Source organism: Terrapene carolina, unplaced genomic scaffold, assembly GCF_002925995.2.
Source record: "Terrapene carolina triunguis isolate 2854851 unplaced genomic scaffold, T_m_triunguis-2.0 Scaffold67, whole genome shotgun sequence".
NCBI classification, from domain to species: domain Eukaryota; kingdom Metazoa; phylum Chordata; order Testudines; family Emydidae; genus Terrapene; species Terrapene triunguis.
Window position 1 is genome coordinate 27505594 of NW_020664418.1, and position 26429 is coordinate 27532022.

The 26429-nt window shown below is 42.5% G+C and overlaps 1 protein-coding gene across 1 annotated transcript in view; it reads left to right on the forward strand.

Moving 5' to 3' along the window:
- PRTG (protogenin) overlaps positions 1 to 26429 on the forward strand; it is a 117137-nt gene that overhangs the window by 43353 nt on the left and 47355 nt on the right. Inside the window, exons 3-9 of the mRNA XM_024204943.2 lie at positions 8813 to 8957; positions 10407 to 10540; positions 10935 to 11072; positions 12238 to 12396; positions 13003 to 13162; positions 13948 to 14195; positions 19530 to 19694. Of these exons, the coding sequence (XP_024060711.1) occupies positions 8813 to 8957; positions 10407 to 10540; positions 10935 to 11072; positions 12238 to 12396; positions 13003 to 13162; positions 13948 to 14195; positions 19530 to 19694 (1149 nt within the window). The remainder of the gene's footprint in view (positions 1 to 8812; positions 8958 to 10406; positions 10541 to 10934; positions 11073 to 12237; positions 12397 to 13002; positions 13163 to 13947; positions 14196 to 19529; positions 19695 to 26429) is intronic.

Sequence of the window (26429 nt, forward strand, 5' to 3'; positions counted from 1 at the left end):
CTGGCTGACACCTGACCCGAAGGACCAATAAGGGGGCAAGATACTTTCAAATCTTGGGGGGGGAAAGGCTTTTGTGTGTGCTCTTTGTTTTAAGGGGTGGTTCGCTCTTGGGACTGAGAGGGACCAGACATCAATCCAGGTTCTCCCCATCTTTCTAAACAAGTCTCTCCTATTTCAAACTAGTAAGTAAAAAGACAGACAAGGCGTCTTAGATTTACTTTGTTTTCTCAACTTGTAAATGTACCTTTTTACCAGAGTGTGTATCTTTGTTTGCTGTACTTTGAACCTAAGACAGAGGGGGGTCCTCTGAGCTCTTTAAGTTTGATTACCCTGTAAAGTTATTTTCCATACTGATTTTACAGAGATGATTTTTACCTTTTTCTTTAATTAAAAGCCTTCTTTTTTAAGAACCAGATTGATTTCTCCTTGTTTTAAGATCCAAGGGGGTTTGGATCTGTATTCACCAGGAGTTGGTGAAAGGAGGGTGGGAGGAAGGAGGGGGGATGGTTAATTTCTCCTTGTTTTAAGATCCAAGGGGGTTTGGATCTGTGTTCACCAGGGAATTGGTGAAAGGTTTCTCAAGGCTTCCCAGGGAGGGAATTCTTGTGATGGTGGCAGCGGACCAAAGCTAAGCTGGTAGATAAGCTTAGAAGTTTTTATGCAGGCCCCTACATTTGTACCCTAAGGTTCAAAGTGGGGATACAGCCTTGACAGTAGCATTTTTCAGGAACATAATAACTACAACATTAAGTGAGGAGTTACTATACCAGATCAGGGTTCACCTAGTGACATGAAGCTTACATCTGACAGGTTGAAGGGTCTCTAGAAAGCATAGCAGCTAGGTGTTTTGTTTTGGGTGCCAATCACCTAGGTGTTGCTATCTGTGCAGGCTTGTTTGACTCTGTGCCCCATTCCCGGATGCTCTGATCAAAGGAGCACAGTTACATCTTGGCTTTACTCTGTGGTGCATTGCAGCCTTCTGTGCCCAGCCATATGCAGAGCTTGCAGACTGGAAGCCCTGGCTCTCAGTGAATGGGGCAGTAATAAAGTCTGACAGTTCTAGGAAGTAACAACTGTGTTTTGGATTGTTTTGATTTGTTAAACGACAAAGTGGATTAACATGTTGATTGAAGGGTTGGTGTCCTGGAGCTGAAATCTATTATACAGTTTATTATTGAGCTGCAAGGGAAGAACTGAAATTTTTGGCAGTATTCCAGGCTGTCACCGGAGGGACAGATCTACCATGACAGAGATTGGGCATGATTTTTGACTTGAAGGCCATTTGTTATTTAAACTTTACCCTTTTACCCCCATGGTTTTGGCTACCAGTTAGTTTGAACCTGTTCTACAAGTAATACAGTACAAAGATATTGTACAATACAAGCATGCATTATCTTTACTGACCAGTAAATGTTTAGCTTCTGACAAGTGGTGGATCAGTTAATTAATAATATTTGTTAAGGATTTTGGCATATGTCGGACTCTTATTTTTTAATAACCCAGTCTTTTTTTTAATTAAAGGTAAATATTGACCAGATATTTCGTATTTCTCACTTTGACTAAGCAAAAGAGATTCAAACTCTGTATCTTGATGTTTGGGAGAAGGTGTCAGAACATAGAAATCATTTCATGATTTCATATATATAATGGGGACATTTTCAAAACACTTAAAAGATTATTCCTGAGGGAATTCTGTGCCAAAAAATTAAAAATTCTGTCCCCCACCCCCAATTCTGTGCAAAATATTTTAAAATTCTGCAAATTGTATTTGTTAATAAATAAATGTGGAGCCTCCAGCATGGCAGTGGGGAGCGGAGGCCACTGGCTGCACAGAGGTGGGAGATCACCTTGCAGCACGCCATCCTCTTGGGACACGGACTTGGTGGTGAGGCTGTACCCGACCCTGACACAGTGCAAGGGCTTGCCTGCCCCAGAAACACCCTGCGGCCCTGCCCCTCGATGCCAGGCACATCAGGTGTGGGCAGGAAGGCTCAGCCTGCCAGGATCCAAGTCTGAAGGGATGGGGTGACAGGATTCTGTGTGGGACAATCTGGATGCGGGCATCTCAGTGGGTGGTCCAGGTGCAGGGGGGATCTGGATGCGGGGGGGGGTTGGTGGGGGGTCTGGGTGCAGGGGGGGATCTGGATGCGGGGGGGGTGGGGCTTGGTGGGGGGGTTGGGTGCAGGGGGCTCCAAATGCAGGGGGTGCGGCTCGCAGGTGGGGGCTCGGGTGTGGGACACTCTGGGAGGTTCTGGTGTGGGGGGGTTGGGCGGATGGGGGAGCATCTCATACAGTGACCCCTCCCCTCATGGCTGAGGCACCATGGTGTCAGGAAGCAGAGGGAGGTGTGGAGCTTCCTGCAGCTGGGGGAGGTTTCTGGGGGTGGGTCTGACCCAGCTCCGGTCCTGGTTCCCGCTGCTCCTTGCAGGGAAAGAACAAGTCTGGTCCTCCCCAGCCCAGCCAGAACTAGCAGCCGATCCATACTTCCTATCTTTCCTACGTGGTGGAATAGTTTGCTCTTGTGCCCTTAATAACGTTTCTTTGAAAAATTGCCAACTCTCTTGAAGTGTTTTTCCCTTTAAATTTGCTTCACGTGGGATCTCGCCTACCAACTTGCTGAGTTTGCTAAAATCCATTGTCTTTATTGTGCTGTTTTCCCTTCTACTATTCCTTAGAATCATGAATTCTATCATTTCATGATCACTTTCATCTAAGCTGCCTTCCACTTTCAAATTCTCAACCCAGTTCCTCCCTGTTTGTCAAAATCAAATCTAGAACACCTCTCCCGTAGTAGCTTTCTCCACCTTCTGAAATAAAAATTGCTCCAATACATTTCAAGAACGTGTTGGATAATCTGTGCCCTGCTGAGTTATTTTCCCACCAGATGTCTGGGTAGCTGAAGTCCCCCATCATCACCAAGTCCTGTGCTTTGTATGATTTTGTTAGTTGTTTAAAAAAAGCCTCATCTACCTCTTCTTCCTGGTTAGGTGGTCTGTAGTAGACCCTTACCATGACTTCACCCTTGTTTTTTACTGCTTTTATCCTTACCCAGAGACTTTCAACAAGACTGTCTCCTCTATTTCCCTCTCAACTTCAGTCCAAGTATTCATTTTTAATATATAAAGCAACACCTCCTCCCTTTTTTCCCCTGCCGGTCCTTCCTGAGCAAGATGTACCCTTCTATATCATTTGTTTATTTTATTATTTTCCTAAGTGAAGTACTTTGCACGTGTCTTTGTTGAATTTCATCTTGTTGAATTCAGACCAATTCTTCAGTGTGTCGAGGTCTTTTGGAATTCTAATCCTGTCGTCCAAAGTGCTTGCAACCCCTTCCAGCTTGGTGTCATCTGCAAATCTTATAAGCATACTTTCCACTCCGTAATCCAAGTCATTGACATTATTGAATAGTACCAGACCCAGGACTAACCCTCGTGGGACCTCACTAGATATGCCTTCCCAGTTTAATAGCAGACCATTGATAATTACTCTTTGAGTATGGTCTTTCAGATATTTGTACACATTTTATACGTGTACAAGAAACTTTGATCCACATTTTTTGTGGTAATCGCCAAAGATTATATTAGAACATTGCCTCAGTGCATGACATCGTGTGCTCTTTTGTTTTTCTAGGGTCTGTTTTTTGAAAGATGCTAAGATTCCAGGTGATCAGCACCTTCTGGAATTGGGCTCTTCATCCTCTATGAATTGGTGACTTTTGTATTGTGCCTTTGTGGAAATATGTATGATATCACAAACATACATATTTCCAAGAAGCACAAGCACAGGTTCCCAGCAAATTAACTATTGGAATTTGTAAAACTGAGTACAGTTAGTAACTAGTTCATTATTGCTATGTATGCTTGATACTGTATTTTACAAGTTAATGGTGATAGCACCAACATCTTGGAGTAATGTTAGTTTTCTGTTGGCTGTAAATCTGTGAACAAAATAATTAGACTACAGAAGAGGAGGAAACCTCAAATAAAAAGGCATTTACATTTATTGCATTTTGCAGGGTTGTTTTCAGAAATACTGCACATGTCTTAAGACTTCGTTTCTTATCAATTTTATAGAGCTCAGGCCTCTTAATAGCACTGCTTTAAAATGACTTGTTCTTGGACACAACGTTAGTATCAGCACTTTCCATGAAAACAAGCATGTTACAAAAGGGTCAGGTTTCACGAGACCGCAATAGACTTGTAAAAACTGATTTTACTGGCACAAGGAAGTCAAGCATTAGGAAGAAATCAGAGATTTGCATAAAGAAGTAAGATGTAGAAGCAGTGGGTATTGAGCTATGCTGAAGAACAGTTTATGAACTGGGATTGATTGGAAGTAAAAAAAAAAAAATAAATAAAGCCAACCTTGTAACATTAATAAATAGGAAGCTTTTTGTGAAAAATATTGTGCAACTTTTTGTATAATCATGATATCAAGAATCCCTAAGACCTCATTCACAGGGAGATAGCCTTGTTTTAAGACACTCAAAGGAAAAGAAATCTACTTAAAATGTTTGTCTTTGTAATTGACATATCCTCAGATTGTTTAAATAAAAATAGTTGGTAAATCTGTTAGCAATCCATCAATTATGCAATTTTATATTTTGCATGTCACTGCTCTTCCTTATTCTCAGTTTCACTTGTGTCCCTTGTGCGTGCCACTTTTAAGTTCTCTTGCACCAGATGCAATGTATGTGTTGCATGGAAATATATTATTGTCACTGGCATTTTAAAATGTTATGAAAATATTTCTCTTTAAAACTAGGAGCAAGTGGATTGTACAACTTCTAACAAAACCTAAATATTGATTGCCTGACAATGTCCTCTTAAATAACATCACAAACAACCATCAGGAAATTGTGGGCATAATCCTGCAGTTCCCATGCAGACCAAACATCCTTTGAAGTCAATGGGAGTTCTATCAGCAAAGAGACTGTGGGATTATACTGGTCTATTGTTTCAACACGCAATTCTCACCCCATTAGTTGAATGAATTAACTCTTAAATAAACATGGATTTAGCTTAAATTTTTCTTGTGTTTTGTTGATTTGTGTCATAGCCATAATGTTATTTAATCTATAACTTTGTTCTGTTGCTAGGGCGAATTCTTTGAAACCAAGCAAATTCATGTAGTTGTTTGTTACAACATAGTGCCTTCAGTACATAGACCAGTGATACTATGAATGCAAATTAAAATAAGACCTATCTTTTCCATTTGAAAATCTTCAGTTAAGAGTGTTTCTTAGAGTGTCAGCAGAATGTTCTACTCAGGTTACCCACATATTGTGCACGCTGCCACTATTGAAGTGGGAAAGAGGAAGGAAAGAGGAGAGGCAAGTTTGGATGCCTTTTTCATATCTGCTCTGTGATAGAATTGCACCACTTGAGTATCAGTACGGATTCAAAGCAAGGAAGATCCAGAAAGTGCTGATTTACTGAGGTGGACAAACCTGTATGTTTGCACATAGTATTATACCCGACTAGAGCTCAGTCTTTTATTTTCTATGAATATGAACTTCTAGGAAATATGGATTTCCTAGAGAGAGGAGTTAATTGTGACTGTAGGCTTTGGTTATGAATCTTGGTAAATAATGAAGAGGATAGGTCACTGATTCAGAGCAATCTGGATTGCTTGTTAAACTGGGCATAAATGAACAATATGCATTTTAATATGGCTAAATGTAAATGAATACATCTAGTAGGGTGACCAGATGTTCTGATTTTTATAGGGACAGTCCCGATATTTGGAGCTTTTTTTTATATGAGCTCCTATTACCCCCCACCCCGTCACGATTTTTCACACTTGCTATCTGGTCACCCTAAGATCTAGGAACAATGAATGTAGTCCATGTTTACATGAGGGGCAGCTCTATCCTGGGAAGCAGTGACTCTGACAAAGATTTGGGGGTTGTGGTGGATAATCAGCAAAACATGATCTCCCAAGCATGTGGCCAAAAGGGCTAATACAATCCTGGCATTCAGAAACGGGAATCTTAAGTAGGAGTAGAGAGTTATTTTACCATTATGTTTAGCACTGGTGCGACCACTGATGGAATACTGTGTCCAGTTCTGGTGTCCTCAATTCAAGGATGTTGATAAATAGGAGAGTGTTCATAGAAGAGCCACAAGAATGATAAAAGGATTAGAAAACATTCCTTATAGTGATAAATTCAAGGAGCTGAATCTATTTAGCTTACCAAAGAGAAGGTTAAGGGGTGATTTGATTACAATTTGTAAGTATCCACACATTCTAGTATGGTTTATTTTATCTACATTTAATAATAGGCTCCTCAATCTAGCAGAGAAAGGAATCCAATAGAAGTTGCAGCTAGACAAATTCTGACTGGAAATAAGGTGTAAAATTTTAATAATGAGGGTAATTAACCTTGGGAACAATTTAGCAAGGGCTGTGGTGGATTCTCCGTCACTGGCCACTTTAAAATCAAGATTGGATGTTTTTCTAAAAGATCTGTTCTAGGAATTATTTTGGGGAAGTTTGATGGCCTGTGTTATACGGGAGGACAGACTAGATGATCACAGTGGTCCCGTCTGGCCTTTAAATCTATGAATCTTTCATTGTTACCATTGTTGTCAGTAGATGATACTAAGATGATGGTTTAGACATAGCCTTTGAGTGTTTTCGTTTGCAGTTTTTCTTTCTCATTTTCTTTCTCTTTCTGATTTTAAAAGGCTTGTGACTGAATATAACTTTTGTGAGCCATGCAGTGTATTACACAAAGAATGAGTGAAACAACTAAAAACAGCAGGGAACAATATACTTGTGGCAACCTAGTTACTGCTGCTCAGGGAGGTGGTGTACTTACAGCAATGGAAAAACCCTTTCAGTTGGTATAGGCTGCATCAACATTATGGGTTTATGCCAGCATAACTACAGTGCCATAGCTATGCCATTATAGTCCCATAGGTCTGGTGTACACTTAAAAGTTAAATCAACATAAGCTACAGCATTCAGGGACATGAAATTCACACCTCTGGGTGCTGTGGCTTATGCTAACCAACCTCCCCAATGTAGACGCAGTAAGGTTGACAGAAGAATGCTGCCGCTGACTTGGCTACCTGACACTAGAGGAATGTAAACATGGCCCAATGCATGATTTTTAGCTTATATTTATGCCTGATTCTCTGTTATCCTGCTCCTTGTGTAGTCATTTACACCCATGGTAAGTGAATGTAAAATGCTACCATTTTGATTTGTCTCACTTTGCACGGGTATAAAAAACTACACAAGGAGCAGGATAACAGAGAATCAAGATCTTAGGGCTTGTCTAGATACAAAAGTTAAAATGCTTAACTATACAGAGTGCTACAACCCACCTAGTGTGGATGTAATTATATAGGTATAGCTTATTTCCATACAGGAAGAGGAATAAGCTATGCTGGTTATAAGGCATCTTTATACTGGCATAATTGCACCCACACGAGGGGTTGAAGCAGCATAACTATATCAGTAAAAATAAAATCTCACCCCTGACCAAAGTAGTTACACTTCCACAAAACTGTGGCCATGTCTACACTATGGGGACTATAGCAGCGTAGTTACAGTGCCATAACTCTGCTGGTATAACCCCACAGTGTAGACACAGCCTATAAAAATGGAAGAGGTTTTTCCATTGCTGTAACACCACCTCCCTAAGGTCCATGGAAGCATTCTTCCCTAAAGAGCTGCCTGTTATGTTAATTGTACCATGAATATCAGTAAGTAGAACATACAGTATTGTTGTAGCCATGTTGGTTCCAGGATATTAGAGAGTCTAGGTGAGTGATGTAATATCTTTTATTGGACCAACCTCTTTTGGTGAGAGAGACAAGCTTTTGAGCTTACATGGGGCTTTTCTTCAGGTCTAGAACAATTGATTAGAGGCTTTGTTCTCCTTCCCCTCCCCCCACCTCCCGTCCTTTGTTTCCTGAGCAACAGAATCAAACAGTTAAATGGAAGGTGTTTACTGATCTGCTATGTAAAGTGTTTCATTTTTGTTATAATTCCCTTAAACTATAAACCGATGAAACTTTGTACGGGGAGGTCCCGGGTGTCAGTGGCTACACCACAGATAATGTATCCCAGACAGTTGAGATGAAAGTACTACTATGTGTTCACCATCCTTTCCAGTACATTATTCTTTGTTTTCCGATCAAAGACATTTTTTTACAATTCTACAGGTGTCTTTTCTGGAACTGAGGAAGGATAGTAATTACTGCTGTTATAAAGTCAAGACCAAAACTTAACTGGCAGGGGCCAAGTTTAGTTGTGCAAAGCTCCCATTGTAATGAATGGGAGTTTACCCCGAGTCGGGATAGTAGGATCAGGCTCCAGATTGGAGTTCTTTTGTACACATACAGTTGTACCACTTTAACGAGAGGTCTGTTTTTTAGTTAAATCGGAGCCCATTTTTGTATAGATATACTTAATTTGGGTTAAGAGTGGTTTATTTTGATTTAGTTTAATACTTTTTTTTTTTTTAAAACAGGGTTAGCTAAACCAAAAGAAGCCACTCTTAGATCATATTATGTGGGTCCAGAGGCAAACTTGCACTGGTTGAACTAAGTTTGTCTAAAAGCACACCTTCAGTTAAAACAATACAAGTTTGGTGTAGACAAAGCCTAAAAGATGCTTGCTTTTTTAAATGTAGGGAAGTGGACCATTCTGGGTAACTTTTATGCAAATTAATCTGCAAATACCTTTCTTGTGTAATCTGATGTTTAACCTCACTGGATTCTAGTATGGTTTATTTGTTTCTAACTTACTTTTTTTCAGCATTTTAATTCTTCATTTTTTTTTTATTTTTTTTTTTTAGCCATTTCTGCATTTGAAGTCCAACCACTTTCAATTGAGGTCCAAGAAGGTGGAGTGGCTCGGTTTGCTTGTAAAATAACAGCAAACCCTCCTGCCGTAATCACATGGGAAGTGAATCGAACAACCTTACCTCTAGCCTTGGACAGGTATGTAGATTTTTTACATTTTGTAATGATATTTACTCTGTGTGCTCATTTTGAGTCTGTCATTCTTAAAACCATAGTATGAATGGAGAATCTTAACCTTTCAATGCCGTTATTGATAACGAAGCACTAACTGCACTATACCCCAGATGTTAACATCTCAGAATCATTAACAACCAGAATAATAATATATGTCTGACATCGAAATTGGGACTGCAGTCCAGAATAATTCACTTTCAGAATAATAAATAAATCCTGGCACCACTTATTCATGTGAGTAACTTTTATATAAGAAAGTAGTCCCACTGAAGTCAATGAGACTACTTATTTCCATAAAGTTACTCACATGAATAAGTATCACAGAACTGAGGCCTTATTTAATCATTTTCTCACTCAGAAGACATCAACAAAGGAATAGAAAGCCCACCTATGTTTATTTTTAAGGATTTTTTTTTTAAAGTTTCAATATAATCACTGGACTGTTAATTAATCAAACAAAGTATTAGGAGATTACGAGAAGTGGAATCATCAGGAAATTGCTGCCTTGTGCTACTGGCTGTAGAATGAAAGAGTTGAGCAATCACTGGCCTAGAGCCATGACTAAAGTAAAAGGGCGATGTGTAGTCATGGGATGCTGTGCAGGGGGGTTTGGCTGCTGGAGCAATTTCAATTGGAGGAATTTTTCACTAGTGGTATGTATGAGGTTTGCTGTGAGAAAGCTAGCACTGGGCATACTTTTCCCTATAGGTGTGATAAAGGATTATGGTATCTGGATAAATTGGGTTGGAACACTTAATACTATGAAATTCCTTCTCAGTAGAGCTTTTCCTTTGACCTGATCATCACTTAACTCACAGCATGCCCCCGATACATTTTTCTTTGTCCCCCTACTCCTTTCTTTGCAGCATGAACCCCCCTCCCCGGAAACTTTCTACTTCACCACCTAACTCGTGTTGACTGTGTTCACTCTTCCCTGGTTGCAACAGAGGGAGAAAAAGAAGAAGAGTTGGAAGCATAGATACAATTACAGGCAACATGGGCTGTGTTTCTCTAGATATCAGATACGCACTTGAACTGGAAATCACTGAAAACCAGTCAACGTTTTTGCAAATATTTGACTATGAATCCTCAGACCCACCAATCTGAGAGTAATAGGCTGAATAATGAGGGGTTTGGTATCTAAGAGTGCAGAACAATTGTTACAGGTAAATTCCTATGCTTTCATCAGTGGGGGGTGGGGCATGGCGCAGATTTCCCTGATAGATCCTTGAAGGTAAGGAATACAGAGAGGTGAGTCATGTGTTTAGAATGTTTTTGTGAGGTTCCTGCCAGCCGTTTTCAGATTGATGTGGTGATTGCTCTCAGATAATCAAGTCAGTAAATTGTGGTCTGTGTTCTTTTCCACAATAAATAGAATATTCATAAATATAATGTATTTTGTTTTCCTGACAGGATAACTGCTCTACCAACGGGAGTTTTGCAGATCTATAGTGTTGAAAAGAGGGATGCTGGGAATTATCGATGTGTTGCTACAACTGTAGCCAATAGACGGAAAAGTGTTGAGGCAGCACTAAGTGTTATTCCAGGTACACAGAATATATCCCTTCATTTAACATCTTCCCCATATTTGATAGCCTTGTCCTTAATATAATCTACAAAATACAAACATGCATGCAGTATAGTGCTCTAATTATTCTTGATGCATTTATTTTGAAAATGATGCATTAGCTGTGGAAGTAACAGCTCTTTCCCCCCACAAATTCTCCCCCTCACCTTCCTCTTGTCATTTCCTTAATACACGTTATTCGCAACATCACAATTAAACAATGTGTTTCTCTTGTAATTTTAACTTTAGGAGTGACCTTTAAGATGCCTCGTTTTTAACATATAGTTACCATGTTTTATTTCTTGATTGATTGGATTTTCGTATGATCCTTTGGAATTGAATTTAATCCTGTGCATTATTTTCGGTTTTAAAAGCCTTAGACTTGAAGCCATTCCAGAAGCCAGCCATTATAGCTGGTCCTCAGAACATTACAGCATCTCTTCATCAGACTGTCATCTTGGAGTGTGTTGCTACAGGGAATCCAAAGCCGATCATCTCATGGAGTCGTTTAGGTAGGTGTTAAAATTTCAACAATTAGGTTATTATTTGGGTTTTGTGTATGCCATGGATTAGTGGAAAAGGTTGGGATGAGTGAAATAAGTGAAAAGGATTTTGCACAATCTTTCCACAATGTTGTAAATAAGCCTTCAGGTGTTTTTTGGCACTTAGGATTTACATGCCTCCTGCTGTCAATTCTGCACTGCCCCCGGTATGATATTGACAAGATGGAGCATGGGATGACCTTTGTGGACTTTGTGACTAGAGTAGACTCAGTGGTGGAGTCAGATTTGAGTGGTTATGTACCACAAAACAAACGGTCCTCAAAGTTCTGCCCCTCACATTCCTCCTAGAAATACACAAATGGGGTTTGGGATTCAAGTCACATTGAGCCTTAATCTGCCCGTAAGTAGAATGAGTGGGAAGAAGGGGATGTGGGGGGGAGGGAGGGAGAATTTTGCTGTAACTAATATTGACAAGTAAGTTTCACTCTTCTACAAGAATACGTTTTATTTCTTCCCTCCACACACATGCCTAATGGCCTTTACCAGTAAATAGGAAATATAGGGCTGTGTTGATAGAAGACCTGGTTTACAAATTAACAAAAGTGATGCTTCTGTATTTCACATCTTCTAAGGGTGAGACAGGTAAATAGAGATGTGTCTGAATGAGCCTGGAGATATATAGAAAAACGAATATGGAAAAAGGAAACGACAGTTAATTTAATAGGATTTCTGCATAGTGTCTGCTGGGAGGTTTCTAGAAAATATGTGATCACTCCCAATATAACCTACCAGTAGTTGAATTCTGTCTCTCTGTGAAAAGCATGTGTACATTACCTGGGATGAATTCGGTCCCAGCCCAGGGCAGGAAGTAAAAAATGCCAAAGGACAGGATGTAAAAATGTGCCCATTAGGTTGCATGGGATACTGGCACTGAATTCAGCTGACAGGCAGAACTTCAAATATATACTAGAATGGATTATACATAATGTCCAGCTAATAGCAAAGTACATGCACAGGCAAACCAAATAACAAATGGAAACCTGTATAAGCTCATCTATCTATTCCCTCTTATGAGCATTGGCTATTGCCCCAGGCTTTTGACCATATAGCCTGTAGATTAGATTAAATACTCACTGTGGAGCAATGTTGTAAAATAACTTTTTCTCTCAAATAGACCACAAGTCCATTGATGTCTTCAATACCCGTGTCCTCGGAAATGGGAACCTCATGATCTCTGATGTGAAAGCGCAGCATGCTGGAGTTTATGTCTGTCGAGCAACTATTCCAGGCACACGGAACTTCACAGTTGCAATGGCGACGCTCACTGTGTTAGGTGAGCTTGCTTTGAATTCCACAGTCTGCCAGAACAAACTGCTGCAATGTGAAATTTTGTTCTGTACTTGATACTTCGGGCCAAATTCTACCCTCTGTTATACCCATATAGCTATATTGATTGCAGTGAGGTCACACGGGTGAAATGGAGTTACTAGATGTGTTGGTGCCATATAGTGGTAACTTAAGAATTGTATGGCAGCTTGCTTGCTCTTAAAGACAGTCAGATGTAATGGAGTTTTTCCACGTTTGCTATTGAAAGATTTAATTTTCTAACAGGAAAAAAAATCTGACAATGTGTATAAATATATGTAACTCATGTGAATGCTTCATGATCAGCATTTTATACATTGGACTTAATATGATTCATTATATGCACTCATACATGAACTAATATGAAAGTCTTTACTTTCATGTTACATGTCACACATACAACTTTTTTTTTTAAAAAGGCATGCTATATGTGTATATGAAACACATGTGTACTTTTCACATGGAGATGTCCACAAGTACTTCACTTGGCCTGAGTAGTGCTTCTTATTCTCTTGGTTTTATTCACACCTTAGATCTGTTGTATTTTTTATTTTTGCATATTATTTACCTGTAGCACCACCTTCATTTGTGGAATGGCCGGAAAGTTTAACAAGGCCCAGAGCTGGTACTGCTCGTTTTGCATGTCAGGCAGAAGGAATTCCAGCACCCAAAATGTCATGGTTGAAAAATGGAAGAAGGATACACTCCAATGGTAGAATTAAAATGTATAACAGGTGAGATTACCATTATATTATAATTAATGTCATGAAATATACAGTAGTTATAAATTGTTGCTATACAGGAAAGAACAGAGTTTTCAAGTAAGTGAATTACAGCTTTCCCAGGTTCATTAAAGTATTTGGAAGTAAAACCAAACATTTAATCTGTCTTTTGATGACACTAGGCAACTACTTCTTGGTAAATAAATAAACACAAATTAGCTTACACATAAATACCACAGCTAAAACCTTCTGTGGATATAGGTCCAGATTCTGATCTCTGCTATGCCCGTGTAAAACTAGAATGATTTCATTGACTTCAGTGGAGTTACTCCAGATTTATATTGGTGTAGCAGAAATCAGAATCTGGCCCATAGTTTGAGCTCCTATTTCATTAATTTAGCAGAAACTCTTATTCAAAAAAACCCAAAACAATTAATATTATCAGTTACAGAAGAGAAAGTACAAAGTTACTAAAGAGCAATTTTAGAACTTTTTTTTGTAAAGTGAGCTTGTGAACATTTTTTTTTTCTTTCTTTCTTTCTTTCTAATTTCCCTGACTTTGTAGGACACTAGCATTGCAAGTCTGGGTGCTGGCATGGAAGTTTTTGAAGAGCTCCAGAAGAGGCTAATTTTTATGACTAAATATTAATTTATGTTGAGAAAAAATGAACACAAAATGGAGTATGAGATATTTAGAGTAGATTCCTGGAGCAGGGGCAAAAGCCAAGTTGTGGCTTGCATTACATTGAGCTAAGTTATTGTTAGACATGATTTTTTCTTTTTCTTTTTTAATTCAGTAAATTGGTGATTAACCAGATCATTCCTGAAGATGATGCCATTTATCAGTGCATGGCTGAAAATAGCCAGGGGTCTATCCTGTCCCGGGCCAGATTGACTGTAGTTATGTCAGAAGACAGACCCAGTGCTCCTTGTAATGTCCATGCTGAAACGATGTCAAGTTCAGCAATTCTGCTAGCTTGGGAGAGGCCGCTCTATAATTCAGACAAAGTGATTGCATATTCAGTGCACTACATGAAAGCAGAAGGTAAGCAGTGTCAGTCTGAAGTGGATTGTGTAATATTTGTTACAGTCTCATGCATCCAGGGTTTTCTGCAGTAGTTCATCATAGGAAGAGTCTGCCAATAACAAAGATCTCATAAGCTAATTTTGGGGATAAATCACACCCTCTCACATAAAAGCCCACAGGACAGCCAGGTTAAGATGGTAAACTCTGCGTGCTTGACCCTATAAAGCTTCTGCCAGATCATTTCATTCATGGGGTTGGGTACATGGCTTACCTCTCCACCTTCTGGATGAAGAATGTGGCCTTCATGGCAGGCAGAAGCATTAGTACAGCGGCCCAATGCCTCCATGTTACTCTTTTTGGATTTTCATCTCCCATGGAAACAGGAGCCTCTGCCAATTTTCCCTCCCACATGTATGCTAGGCTAGGGAGTATACACCACAGAAGTAGGTTTCATGTAAGGGCATGTCTATATGAACACTGGGATGTAAATCTGCCTCATGCTAGCTTGCTGCACACTATTGGCATGTCAGCACTGCAGCAGTGGAGCTGTACCAGTACAGCTGCGCTGCTGCAGGGCATGTGGTGAAGACGCTCTTGCTAATGGGGGAGAGCTCTCCTGTCAGCATAAAAACCCCACCCCCGCGAACAGCATAAGCTATGTCGGCGGAAGAAGCTTTCCTGCCGACATAGCACTATGCACACTAGCACTTACATCAGTGTAATTTATGCTGCTCAGGGGGTAGAATATTCACACCCCTGAGTGACATAAGTTTTGCTGACATAGGCAGTGGTGTAGACATAGCCTAAGTGTCTGTGTGGACCATGCTGCTGCACGGTAAAAGTTCCCTGGTGCACTTGATCAATTGGGAGTAGATCAAAGCACATTACAGAACTTTTAGTGGGTGGCAGCAGGGTTCACCTGAATACTTACTGCTTGTAAGGCTAGTGCAAGGTACATTTACATCCCACCTTGTCATGAGCTAAGTGTTCATATAGACAAGCCCTAAGATCAGAGCCAGCTCCAGGCACCAGCCGACCAAGCACGTGGTTGGGACGGCACCTTTTAAGGGACGGCCAATCTTGGGGTGGTGGGACAGCACTCTGGGTTTTTTTTGTTTTATTTTGTTTCGGCAGGGCTGTGCTCGGGGTTTGTTTTTTTTTTTTTTGGTTTTTTTTGGTTCGGCGCGGCTGTGTTTGGGGGTTTTTGTTTGGGGGGGGCGGGGCGCGGGGGTTTTGTTTTTGTTTGTTTTTGTTTCGGGGGGGCGGCGCTCGGGGGTTTGTTACAGTGGGGCGGCGCTCGGGGAGGGGGTTGTTACAGCGGGGCGGCGCTCATTTTTTTTGTTTGTTTGTTTTTTTTGCTTGGGGCGGCAAAAAAGTTAGAGCCGGCCCTGCCTAAGATAATGCTGGCCCCGTGGTTTACAGGGAGTAGCTTTTCCCCAGATTTATCTCTCCACTGCAGATCCCCAAACTCATGGAGTTTTTGCAAAGGGGCTTCTATAGGGGCTAGACTGAGAGTGGGACGGCTAATGACCAGTTTGCTCCCTTCCCTTTGATAGCATTTTACCCACAGGAGTGGGTTTTCCTCTCCTTTCATCTCCTCCTTGACTAAAGTGGAGGTATGTCAGAATCATAGAAGATTAGGGTTGGAAGAGACCTCAGGAGGTCATCTAGTCCAACCCCCTGCTCAAAGCAGGACCAACACCAACTAAATTATCCCAGACCCAGACAGACCCAGTGCTCCTTGTAACATTCATGCTGAAACTATGTCAAGTTCAGCAGTCCTGCTAGCCAGTATCAGAATTCAGATTTTAAAATTTGCTGAAATAACTCATTATTTAGAGGCTCTGCTGTAGCCTCTAGAATGTTACATCCTTCCTTTATAAAAAAAAAAAGTTAGTTAAATAGGGCAGAAGGATGTAACTAGACATTTTCACCTGTTTTTATTCTCTATGATAGTGACTTGAAAATTAGTTAGGTGCATAGATTGAACTAGACTGCAGTAGATCTCCTAGGCGTGACTCAATTTTCTAAGTGGAATGATTGCTTTTTCTACTTCTATCCAGCAACTAGTTTATTCAAGGGCAGGATTGCAGATGCTTAGCTCTCCATGTGGAATATCGCCTTGCCATCTGGTAGGCAGAAGACCGGAAGGACAGCATAATTGCTCTAATACTGATGCAAGAATAGCTGCCTTTGCTTTTGTAAATGGGATGTTCTCAGGACATGAGATGATTTTGTTTGAAGGGAGGAAAGAGCCTTAAAAGATAAGAGGACAGAGAATTGATAAAGTGCAGGAAAAGTTACCCTAAATTTTCAAAATTGCTGAGGAATTAGCTCCACAACTCCCATTCAAATTAAATATGAATGTTAAAGTCATGCTATATAATCTATCTGGGTACTTATATGGCCTTCATCACTGCAGTATGTGAGGGCCTGGGTAACTTCATGGGGAACTGGGAAGTAATATCTTACTGAATATTTGTACAGGAAGTGCACCAGCTGAGTAGCTCTTTGAAGAGGTGTGTATCCATTATCCAGCCCTTGGTTAACTGAAACTCTTACTTATCCAAAGGTCAAACATGTCCCAGAGTTTGAAGCTCACCTGCTGTGATGGTACACAGCTGGGTGGCCTTGGGAAAGCCAAGTGAGCCCTGAGCTCTGCTGGGCCTGTTAGTTCAACTGTCCAAAGGGCTTGCTCATCCCTCCAGACCTTCATGTAATAGCCTTACTGTATGGAAGGCTGTTGTTTAGCCTCCATATAGATAACCCCTAACGCTTACCGGTGCATTTACACTGGGTAACTTTAGCTATGGAAACCAAAATGTAAGTAGAATATGTGCATTTTTACCATTGTGTCACAAGCCCTGCTCCAAGTGGGTAGCACCTGTGGACCTGCACCTGTGCTGAAAAACACATTCAGTTTTTTTAGTGTAGAAAAAGCGTAAGGGTTCAGAAGCTTCTAGGGGTTGTACTTGCTTCAGATACAATTGTTCTCCCAGATGAAAGTGTGTGAAACCATTTGAGAACAGGTTACTCCACATCACAGATGTTACTCAAAGCCTGAAAAACTGCCCTGAAAAGCTCTGCTTTCATGAGAGACTGTCATATCACGCAGTTTGTATTGTTACGGAAGCAGCTGTATATGTGTGGACCCATACTGCAGAGAGAGGTGTAAGCTAGCTGCTAGTAAGGAAAATCAGATGGCTTGATAAGCCATTCAGCCCATCATATAGCTAGGGAAGTGACCAGCATAGACTGGACTGCTGAGATCTCTTGTTTGTTTATATCTCAAAAACTTAAATTCTTTATGCTGTTCATTGGAGATAGGAACATATGCCGATGTAGACTATCACTGTTACCCGCATCCTACCTTTCTCCATTCTCCCTGTTTGTTATGCTTACTTATGGAATCTTAACTTGGCCCTGATACTGCAAAGGCTCACAAACGGGCTTGACTTTAATGGGATCAATCATGTGCTTGAAGTTGCTCATGTGTCTAAATTTTTGCAGCATCGGGGCACTAGTGTATAAACTCTTTGCGGCTCTGAGCTCATTGGAGCCTCTCGGCTTTACTAATATAAAATAATTAGTAATCATGTGAAACCACTTTAATCTCCTTCTCCTGTTTTCTTTTGCTATGTTTGCTCAAATTGTATGTTGTATGTACTGTCACAAAAATCCCATAGGAAAATATTTAATACTTATCTTTTTATCTTAATGTTTTTTTCTGTGTTTATATAGGTTTGGGTTTTTTAAGCTTTCCTTAATTAGCAGAAGGATGGAATTTCACATTAATGGTTAGTGTAAAAGTAAGCAAGTCATCCAGTCCTAAAATCTCCAAATGAAACAATGTTTTCAGATGGAGCTATCCTAAATTAGACAGATCATCAGGATCTTATAAACTCTAGTTTAAATAGAAAGTAATATTTTATAATGCACTTAATCATATGCAGTTCCAAAGATTTCCCTCTTCATGTTCACAACATTGTAGGTGGTTAAAAACAAAAGATCCCTCCATTCTTCATTTATTTCCACAACAAGTCTAGCATTTATAAAATGCACTCTCAAAACTGCCTCAACCCCCTTTTGCCCCCAAAGAGGCTAGTGTTTAATAAAGTTGGTTGAAGAAACTAACAGGTGTGTTTTTTGTATTTTTTAAAGCAGAATATTTTACATTCAAATCAGGGGTCATGGTAGCAAGAAGAATAAGAGTCTGATGAGAATGCATGTTGGAGTGTGTTAATTCCTTGTTAGTGATTTAGAAAAGGTACAAAGGAGATACTGATTGTGGTGGAAGGCAAGCCTTGTTCTCTATTATGGCTGTTTCATTAGGACCTCCACATGAGGCCTAGCAATCCATTCAATGAAAGAACAAGTCCTTTTAATTTGAGCTCAAGGATCTTGTTTAGCAGGTCAGAAATCGTGCCATGCAATTCCTAATTAACAAGCCATTAACTAGTCTGTTATGAGATGGTCGTAATCTTGTCTAATTAAAATGCTATCAAGTTAATTCAGAAATGTGGGAAAACTTAATGGTGGAATTTGCCTTTCGTTTTGTTTATAAATTCAATTGTGAAGAGGAGGGGCTGGCTCTTACAGAGTTTTGATTAAGTTGACATGCATTTGGTGTGAATTGTTTGTTAAGCACAGCAGCTTTCACCAAACCTATTCCACTTTGCAGCTTCTCTGTATAGGAATAAAGCCCGACAAAGACAAGGCCTGCTCTATACATTGCTATGCATATTTTAATATGAATTGCTGAGAATTTTTTTTACAGCTCATTAAGGAGCAAAACATTTTTGAAGTTCATTCTGTACCAATCCTGTTGTCTTCTTTCTGAATTAAAGAAAAACCCATGTCAATCAAATTTAATAGAATTCCCAGGCCTAAAATGAGATCCTTTGCAGAATGACTTCTTTCTGTTTGTTTTGTTTTTTTAAGTAGAATGGAGCCTCACATTCCCCAGTCTAATATATGAAGGCTCTGTAAATAGATTTTGAAAAAACACACTGGTTCTAAACAAGTAGAATTAAAGATTAGCTACAAATGATAAGGTTATTAGAGCTCGTCTGTTGTGTTACTGTACATTGGACACAGTTTGTTGTGACTAATTCGTGAAAGGATTTCGGAATAGATTCATGCTATTCAGCATCTTTTATTCAGAAAAAAACCTGAACCGCTGGAATTTATAGCAAGACACAGTTACTTCCATTCACAAAAGAACTACATTGTAGGATTTTTATTTTTAAACAACCTTTAACTTGCATGACCACCGTCCTGGCAGTAATGGATCATCTCGTGTTAAGAGACTGACAGCAATTTTTGTTTCTGTTAACTCTTGTTTTATTCCAGGTTTAAATAATGAAGAGTATCAAGTGGTTATTGGAAATGACACAACTCATTACATTATTGATGACTTGGAACCAGCCAGCAATTACACCTTTTATATTGTGGCCTACATGCCCATGGGAGCCAGTCAGATGTCGGATCACGTGACTCAGCACACCCTTGAAGATGGTAAGTCAAATAAATATTGTAGAGCAAAATATGCATATTTATTTATTTATTTAAAACAGATGTGCAATCCTATGCCACTGACATCATTGGGAGTTTGGGGTACATACAAAATTGAACTGGCCACTGAAATGAAGGAGGATAAAAAACATGCTGTATTACAAAGGGTATATGTATTTTATGCTGAAAGAACATCCCTCTTCAAGTGCTGGTCCCTATCTGTATTCCACTGTGGGTTCACATGCGTTCGAGTCTGGAGAATGCTTGCAGGTAGTGTCTGTTGGTCTGCACTTGTGCCCCTGCTCTCCTCCTGCTCTTCACTGAGGGTATAAGGGGCGGGCGGGGTGGGGCGGACCAACTGCCTCTCCAGTTCCTTCTTTCTGCTTCATGACCTGAGTTGGAATCCTCATGTCTTTTCACTTTTTCCTGTAAATATATTCAAAGTTATAAATTATTCTTAGTGTTAGAATCCACAATGGGGAAGTGCATTGGAAGACCAGGAGGGGACTTAGATTATGCTGAGGATACTGGGCTTAAAAAACCTTCCCTCATCTCCTGCCCCTGCTTTTTGGTCAGCAGTGACCACCAGTGCTGCCCCAAAGAAGCAGATATCTCCACTAAGTGCGGTATCTGCCACTCTTTTCCCAGCAGAACATGACAGGCACAAGAGCTTTGGCTTTGAAAGCACCTTATGAGGCCCTAGTCAGACCCAGGTTGGGCAGACCACGCTGTACATTGGCCAGAGTCAGCAAGGAGGGCACCACTGGTACTATGTCCGACTCCAGAGTGCAGAGGGGCAAGAAACCTGTGGCTGGGCCCCCTAATGAGAGTAGGGAGCACTCTCACAAACAAAACCAGATTCCTCCCCCCCCCCCCCCCCCCCCCCCCCCCCCGCAGGCCCTCTAAGAGAAGAAATCCTTCCCCGACCCTGTACAAGTCGGGTGAGCCTTCCATCCAAAGCCATTAGGAGTTAGGCCCTTCTTACCTGCATGAACATGTTCAAAAGACTCATAGGAGCAAGACTCCTTCAACACCAGCCTCTGCATCATCTTCAACACCGATTGCGGTGCCACCTAAAAATAAACGCTGGGTCCTGAAAGACTGGGAAGTGCCGGTACCGTCAAAACCTACAAGGTCGGAGACTCATTCAGCACTATGGCCCCTTAAGGAACCATTATCTACACCTCCTGTGGTGGTACAGAGTGAAAAGATCAGGGGCAGCTCTATGTTTTTTGTCGCCCCAAGCACGGCAGTCAGGCGGCCTTCGGCGGTATGCCTGTGAGCGGTCTGCAGCTTCGGCGTACCCACTGCCGAATTGCCGCCTAAACCACGGGACCGGCGAACCTCCCGCAGGCACGCCGCCGAAGGCCGCCTGACTGCCACCCTCACATCGACCAGCAGGGCGCTGCCCGCGGCTTGCCGCCCCAGGCACACGCTTGCTGCGCTGGTGCCTGGAGCCGCCCCTGGAAAAGATGCAACCTCTGAAGGTGCTGGTGACTTATACCTCTCCAGAGAATATCTTTGTCCTCCCAGACCCAACATCTCCCTTGTTATTGGGACCAATACTAACCAGGGAGATACAAACACCTGCAGGAATCCAGGATTTTGGAAGAAATCTATCCTTTGTCCCATCTATTAGTCACAGTTTTCTCCCAACAGAACCAGCAGCACAGCCAATGGACCCAGATCTGACCTTTGCATCTCTAGGAGAGTCAGATGTACTGGTGGAACCAGCTTCCCCTCCACCCAGGCAATTCAGCCCAGACGGGGGATTGAGAATCTCCTGGAACCTGCCTTGGCCAATACAGATAGGAAATGTGTGGCTGGATCCAATGCCTTGGGAACCATCCCAGCCTGCCATTGACCCCTCCTACTGGCTTGCTTGGGACCCTTGGAACCATTACACACATTACATGGAATCTGTCCACTCCAATAGGGAGTCTTACCACCCCTTTCCTCTAAGGGGCCAGGCTGAACTCATGGAAGAAGGGGAATACAAGCTGGTACCATTAGTTCCAATGAAGCAGTCGCTCCAGCCTCTCTGTCTCCTCCTGCTGATCATAGGCAGTTCCAGGAGCTCTTACACAGGGTGGCGGAAGAGCTTAAAAACTCCTTAGGGGGAGGTGCAGGACCCTCAACATAAGCTCCTAGATATCCTGCAACCTATGGGCTCCAGGCAGGCTGCATTCCCAGTAAACGAAGCCATACCAGAACAGGCAAGGGGTGTATGGCACAAACTAGCTACCTATGTCTCTACCCTGTCAAGGCTGATTTCCCCACTCTGGCACTTCGAGGGGGCCCGTAAGGATTCTAAAAATTAATACTGGCCACTCCAGGGTTGTATTAAACTCCCAAGGTTACAGCTTTTCTCTGATCTTGGATGGGTAGATACTGCCACCACCCAAGTGCAAAAAAAACCCTTTGAGAACCCAGGAAGGCACATTTGGGAATTCCTTCCTGTGGGGTGCCCTCGAGCCCCCCCACCCACCCCCCGGAAGAGCTGAAAAAGAAAACAAAGGAAATGATCTGTTGCCGCCAGCTAATTAAACAATATATGCACAAACCTCTTAGGACACAAAAATCCAATCCTGTTCTTAAAAAAAAAGGTAAAATTTATTAAAAATAAAAAGAAAGAAAATACATTTGGAACTTAGGCTTTTTGCTAGATTTAAAAAAATCAATTACAAGGATTAAGCATAAAGATAGCTCTCTTGAGGTCCAGCTTAAAGGTTACAAGCAAAACAAAAGCACCTGGGGTTAGTACAGAGGAGTCCACAAGCCATAAAGAAATAAAAGAGATAAACCTAATCATGTCTTCCTAGACATTTCCTGATCTACTTACATATCTGGGGGTTCAAATGTGTAATTTCTAGGTATGATCTGGTGATTTTTTTTCATACCTGGTCACAGCTTTTTACAGCATAGTTCCAGCCCTGTCTCTACTCTCCGGGAGAACAGCACAGACAGACAAAGGGGAAGTTTTTTCCCAATTTTAAAAAGTTCTAGCCTTCCCATTGGCTCTTTTGGTCAGGTGCCCACTCCCTCCCTTTTACCTATGGACTTTTTAACTCTTTACAGGTAAAGCAAGTAGAGAACAGCTGCTAACAGGGATTTTATAGATAACTGGCTGGCTCGGTGCCCATAAAAGGGAGCTTCCCCTCCCTTCGTTTATCACAAGGGCAGAGAAGCAGTACTTTGTCCTAGTTAAGGGAGTAGAGTTCTGGTTTACCCACCTTGCCCTGAACTCCTTGGTGGTCCAGGCAACCACAGAAAAATCCAGGCAACACAGCACCTAAGGGCCATCCTCTCAGATAAGGAAGCCAAGTGTGTCAACTTTATGGGGAGAATGGTGTTTACATCTGCCAGCCTCCAGTTTAGAACCTGAAAGTATCAGCAAGGCAGGCTCAGTTTCAAGCCCTTATTGATGAGGGCAGGCTAGTGGTCAGAACCCCTATATGAGCTGCAGTTGGTGTGGCTGAAATGGCATCAAGATCCAGGACAGCCAGCATTTTGAAGTATTGGAAATCATGGCTACGCTCTTTGGGGTTTCCTGGGGAAGTTCAAAATACTGTTGAGGACTCGCCTTATGATGAAACAAGTCTTTTCAATGAGGAGATGGATGAGTTTTTGCACTCATTGAAAGACTCTAGGGCAACCCTCTACTTCCTGGATATATATATATATACACCTGGCCCAAAGAGAAAATATAATAAACAGCCCTACAAACCAAGGTCTTTACCACAACCCATCTATCACCAGCCTTCCTATGAGTCACCTCACAAATAACAGAAAATGCCAAGGCCAAGATACCCTGCACCTATCATTTCAGCCACAGCTACCCATCCTCACCCTCCAACCAAGATATATTTTTGACATGATGCTAAGGAGCTGTGAACCAATATTGATCCCATCTCCATATGATTCTGAGATCCATTTCAGGGGATACCTAGCAAAATTTCCCCACAATTGGGTGGCAATGACAACAGGTGGGTGCTGGACATCATCCATTCTGGATGATCAAGTTTCTCTATGCACCTCCTCCAAAACCCGTTTCCCCATCCCTTTTCAAGGATCACTCTCACGAGGGGATCCTCCTTCAAGATGTACAGTCTCTTCTTCAGTGAGGAATATAACAGCAACTACTTCCTCAACATCAGGAGAAAAGGGTTCTTTTCAAAATATTTCCTAGCCCCAAGAGGAAAGGAGGCTCGAGACCTGCGTCAATTCAACGTTTTTATTCACAAACTGAAATTCCACATGGTTACATTGTCATTAATAATACCATTCCTAGAAAAAGACACATGGTTCATGGCTCTCAGTATGAAAGATGCATACTTTCATGTGGCTATTCATCTCTCTCACAGATGATTGCTTGGATTTGTGATGGGCTCCCACTACTATCAATACAGGGTACTCCAGTTTGGGCTATCTATAGCTCCCAGAGTCTTCACAAAAGTGTTCTCAATAGCAGCAGCTCAGCTTAGACAAGGCAGCTCCACCATCTTCCCATACCTGGATGACTGGCTTCTGACCGGCAGGTCTCTCCTGGAAGTCAACGTCAGTCTTGTCACTTCTCTATCTCCAGGTTTACACAGTTTCTCAGGGATGCTAGAAGTCAACTCTAACTCCAATGCATATCATCGTATCTATAGGAGTGGCACTGGATTCAATCATGGCAAGGGCGTACCTCCCCATGGACAAATTTTGGGCCATGGGCACTCTTAACAGCTCTAGTTACGTGCTGCCCTTGAATCTCAGTTTGGATATTCCTTACTGTTCTGTGCCATATAGCATCATGTACTTATGATGATGCCATTTGTCAGACTCCACCTCTGTTGCCGGCAAGGCTGGCTCTGAACACTATATACACCGAGCAAGCACAGCATGAGTACCGTAGTGACAATTCCCTCTGAGGTGAGGGCCTCTCTGGCATGGTGGAAGGACCCTGGGCATGTTGTGTGGAAGTTCCTTTTCTGTCCTCCACACCTAACAAGATGATAATTACAGATGCCTCTCTAATAGGCTGGGGAGCCCATGTGGGCCATCACACAGCACGAGGCACGTGGATGCCTCGAGAAGCCAGAATGCACTTAAATCTTCTGGATCTGAGAGCAGTACAAGAGGCTTGCGAAGCATTCGTACCATTCATAAATTCCCAGCACATCCTGATAATGTAAGACAACATAACCACTGTTTTCTAAATAAACAAGCAGGGAGGGCACACTCCATCCCCCTCTGAATAGAAGCAGTCAGCTTATGGAACTGGTGCTTACAGAACCACATGTCACCCTATTGGCAGTATACCTCTCAGGAACCCAGAATTCACCGGCAGACAGCCTCGGCAGATATTTTGCCACTGATCACGAGTGCGCGTTACACAGTTCATTAGTAAATCGTATCTTCACTCAGTAGAGAACCCCGACTTGGGACCTGTTTGCATCTCAGGCAAACAGGAAGTGCAACATATACTGCTACAGGGGAGATGAAGGTCAGTGCTCCATGGGCAGTGCTCTCCTTCTTCCTTAAATCATTTCAGTTATGTTTTCCCTCTCATCCTGCTACTATCTCAGGGTCTATGGAAGATTTGTCTAGACAAGTCATCCTTCTGGCCCCCAGCTGGCCCAGGTAATTCTGGTTTCCAAGCCTCCTACAAGTGTCATTCCATCCACCTATCAGTGTTTGGACCTTTCCAGATATCTTGACCCGGAACAACAACCGGTCAGGCAACTGAACCCCAATGATCTTCATCTCATGACTTGGTGTTTGTTTGGACATAGAGTCTGGAACGTTCCTGTCCTGAAGCCATGCAAATCATTCTTAACAGCAGAAAAGACTCCATCAGAAAATGTTACCTAGCCAAATGGAAACATTTCTCTACTTGGCCCTAACAAAACCGTATATGCAATCAGAGAATCATAGAAACGTAGGGCTCGAAGGGACCTTGAGGGGTCAAATGCAGCCTACTGCGCTGAGGCAGAACCAAGTAAACCTAGACCATCCCTGATAGCTAAGATCCCTGTAAGCTGCACGGCCGTGTGGCATCCTATTTAGCGCTGTGTAGGCACTCAGGGAACCTGCCCGGGGATCTGCCGGGGAAGGGGAACCCCTTCCCTGGCTCCAACCTAGCCCGGACCCCAACCTGCCACGGCCATGGCAGCCCCCCGGCTCCAACTATGCCACGGCCTGGACCTGCCGTGGTGCCCCTACCCCAGCCCCTACCCCTAACCCGGCCCCAGGCCCAGCCGCGGCAGCCCGGCCCAACCCTGAACCCGGGAGGCCTGGTCCAGACCCGGCCCGACCTGAACCCAGCCCTGGCCCGGACCTGCAGGGGCCAGGAGAGGGGTGCCTATCCTGCGGCCCAGCCCTGGAGCTGCTGCGGCGGGGAGAGGTATCTCTCCCCCGCAGCCCAGCTGCTGCTGTGGGAAAAGAGAGCTGGCAGGAGCCCTCTCTCCCCACCGTAGCCCCAGGGCACCCTCCTGCACCCCAAACCTCTCATCCCTGGCCCCACCCCAGAACCCACACCCCGAGCTGGAGCCCCCCCCCCCAACCCTCTGCCCCAGCCCTGAGCCCCTCATCCCTGGCTCCATCCCAGAGCCTGCACCCCCAGCCGGAGTCCTCCCACCCCTGAACCCCAATCCTCTGTCCCAGTCCTGAGCCCCGTCCCACGCTCTGAACCCCTTGGCCCCACCTCCACCACATGAATTTTGTTATGTGCACTGATATGAAGGTGATGTGTCA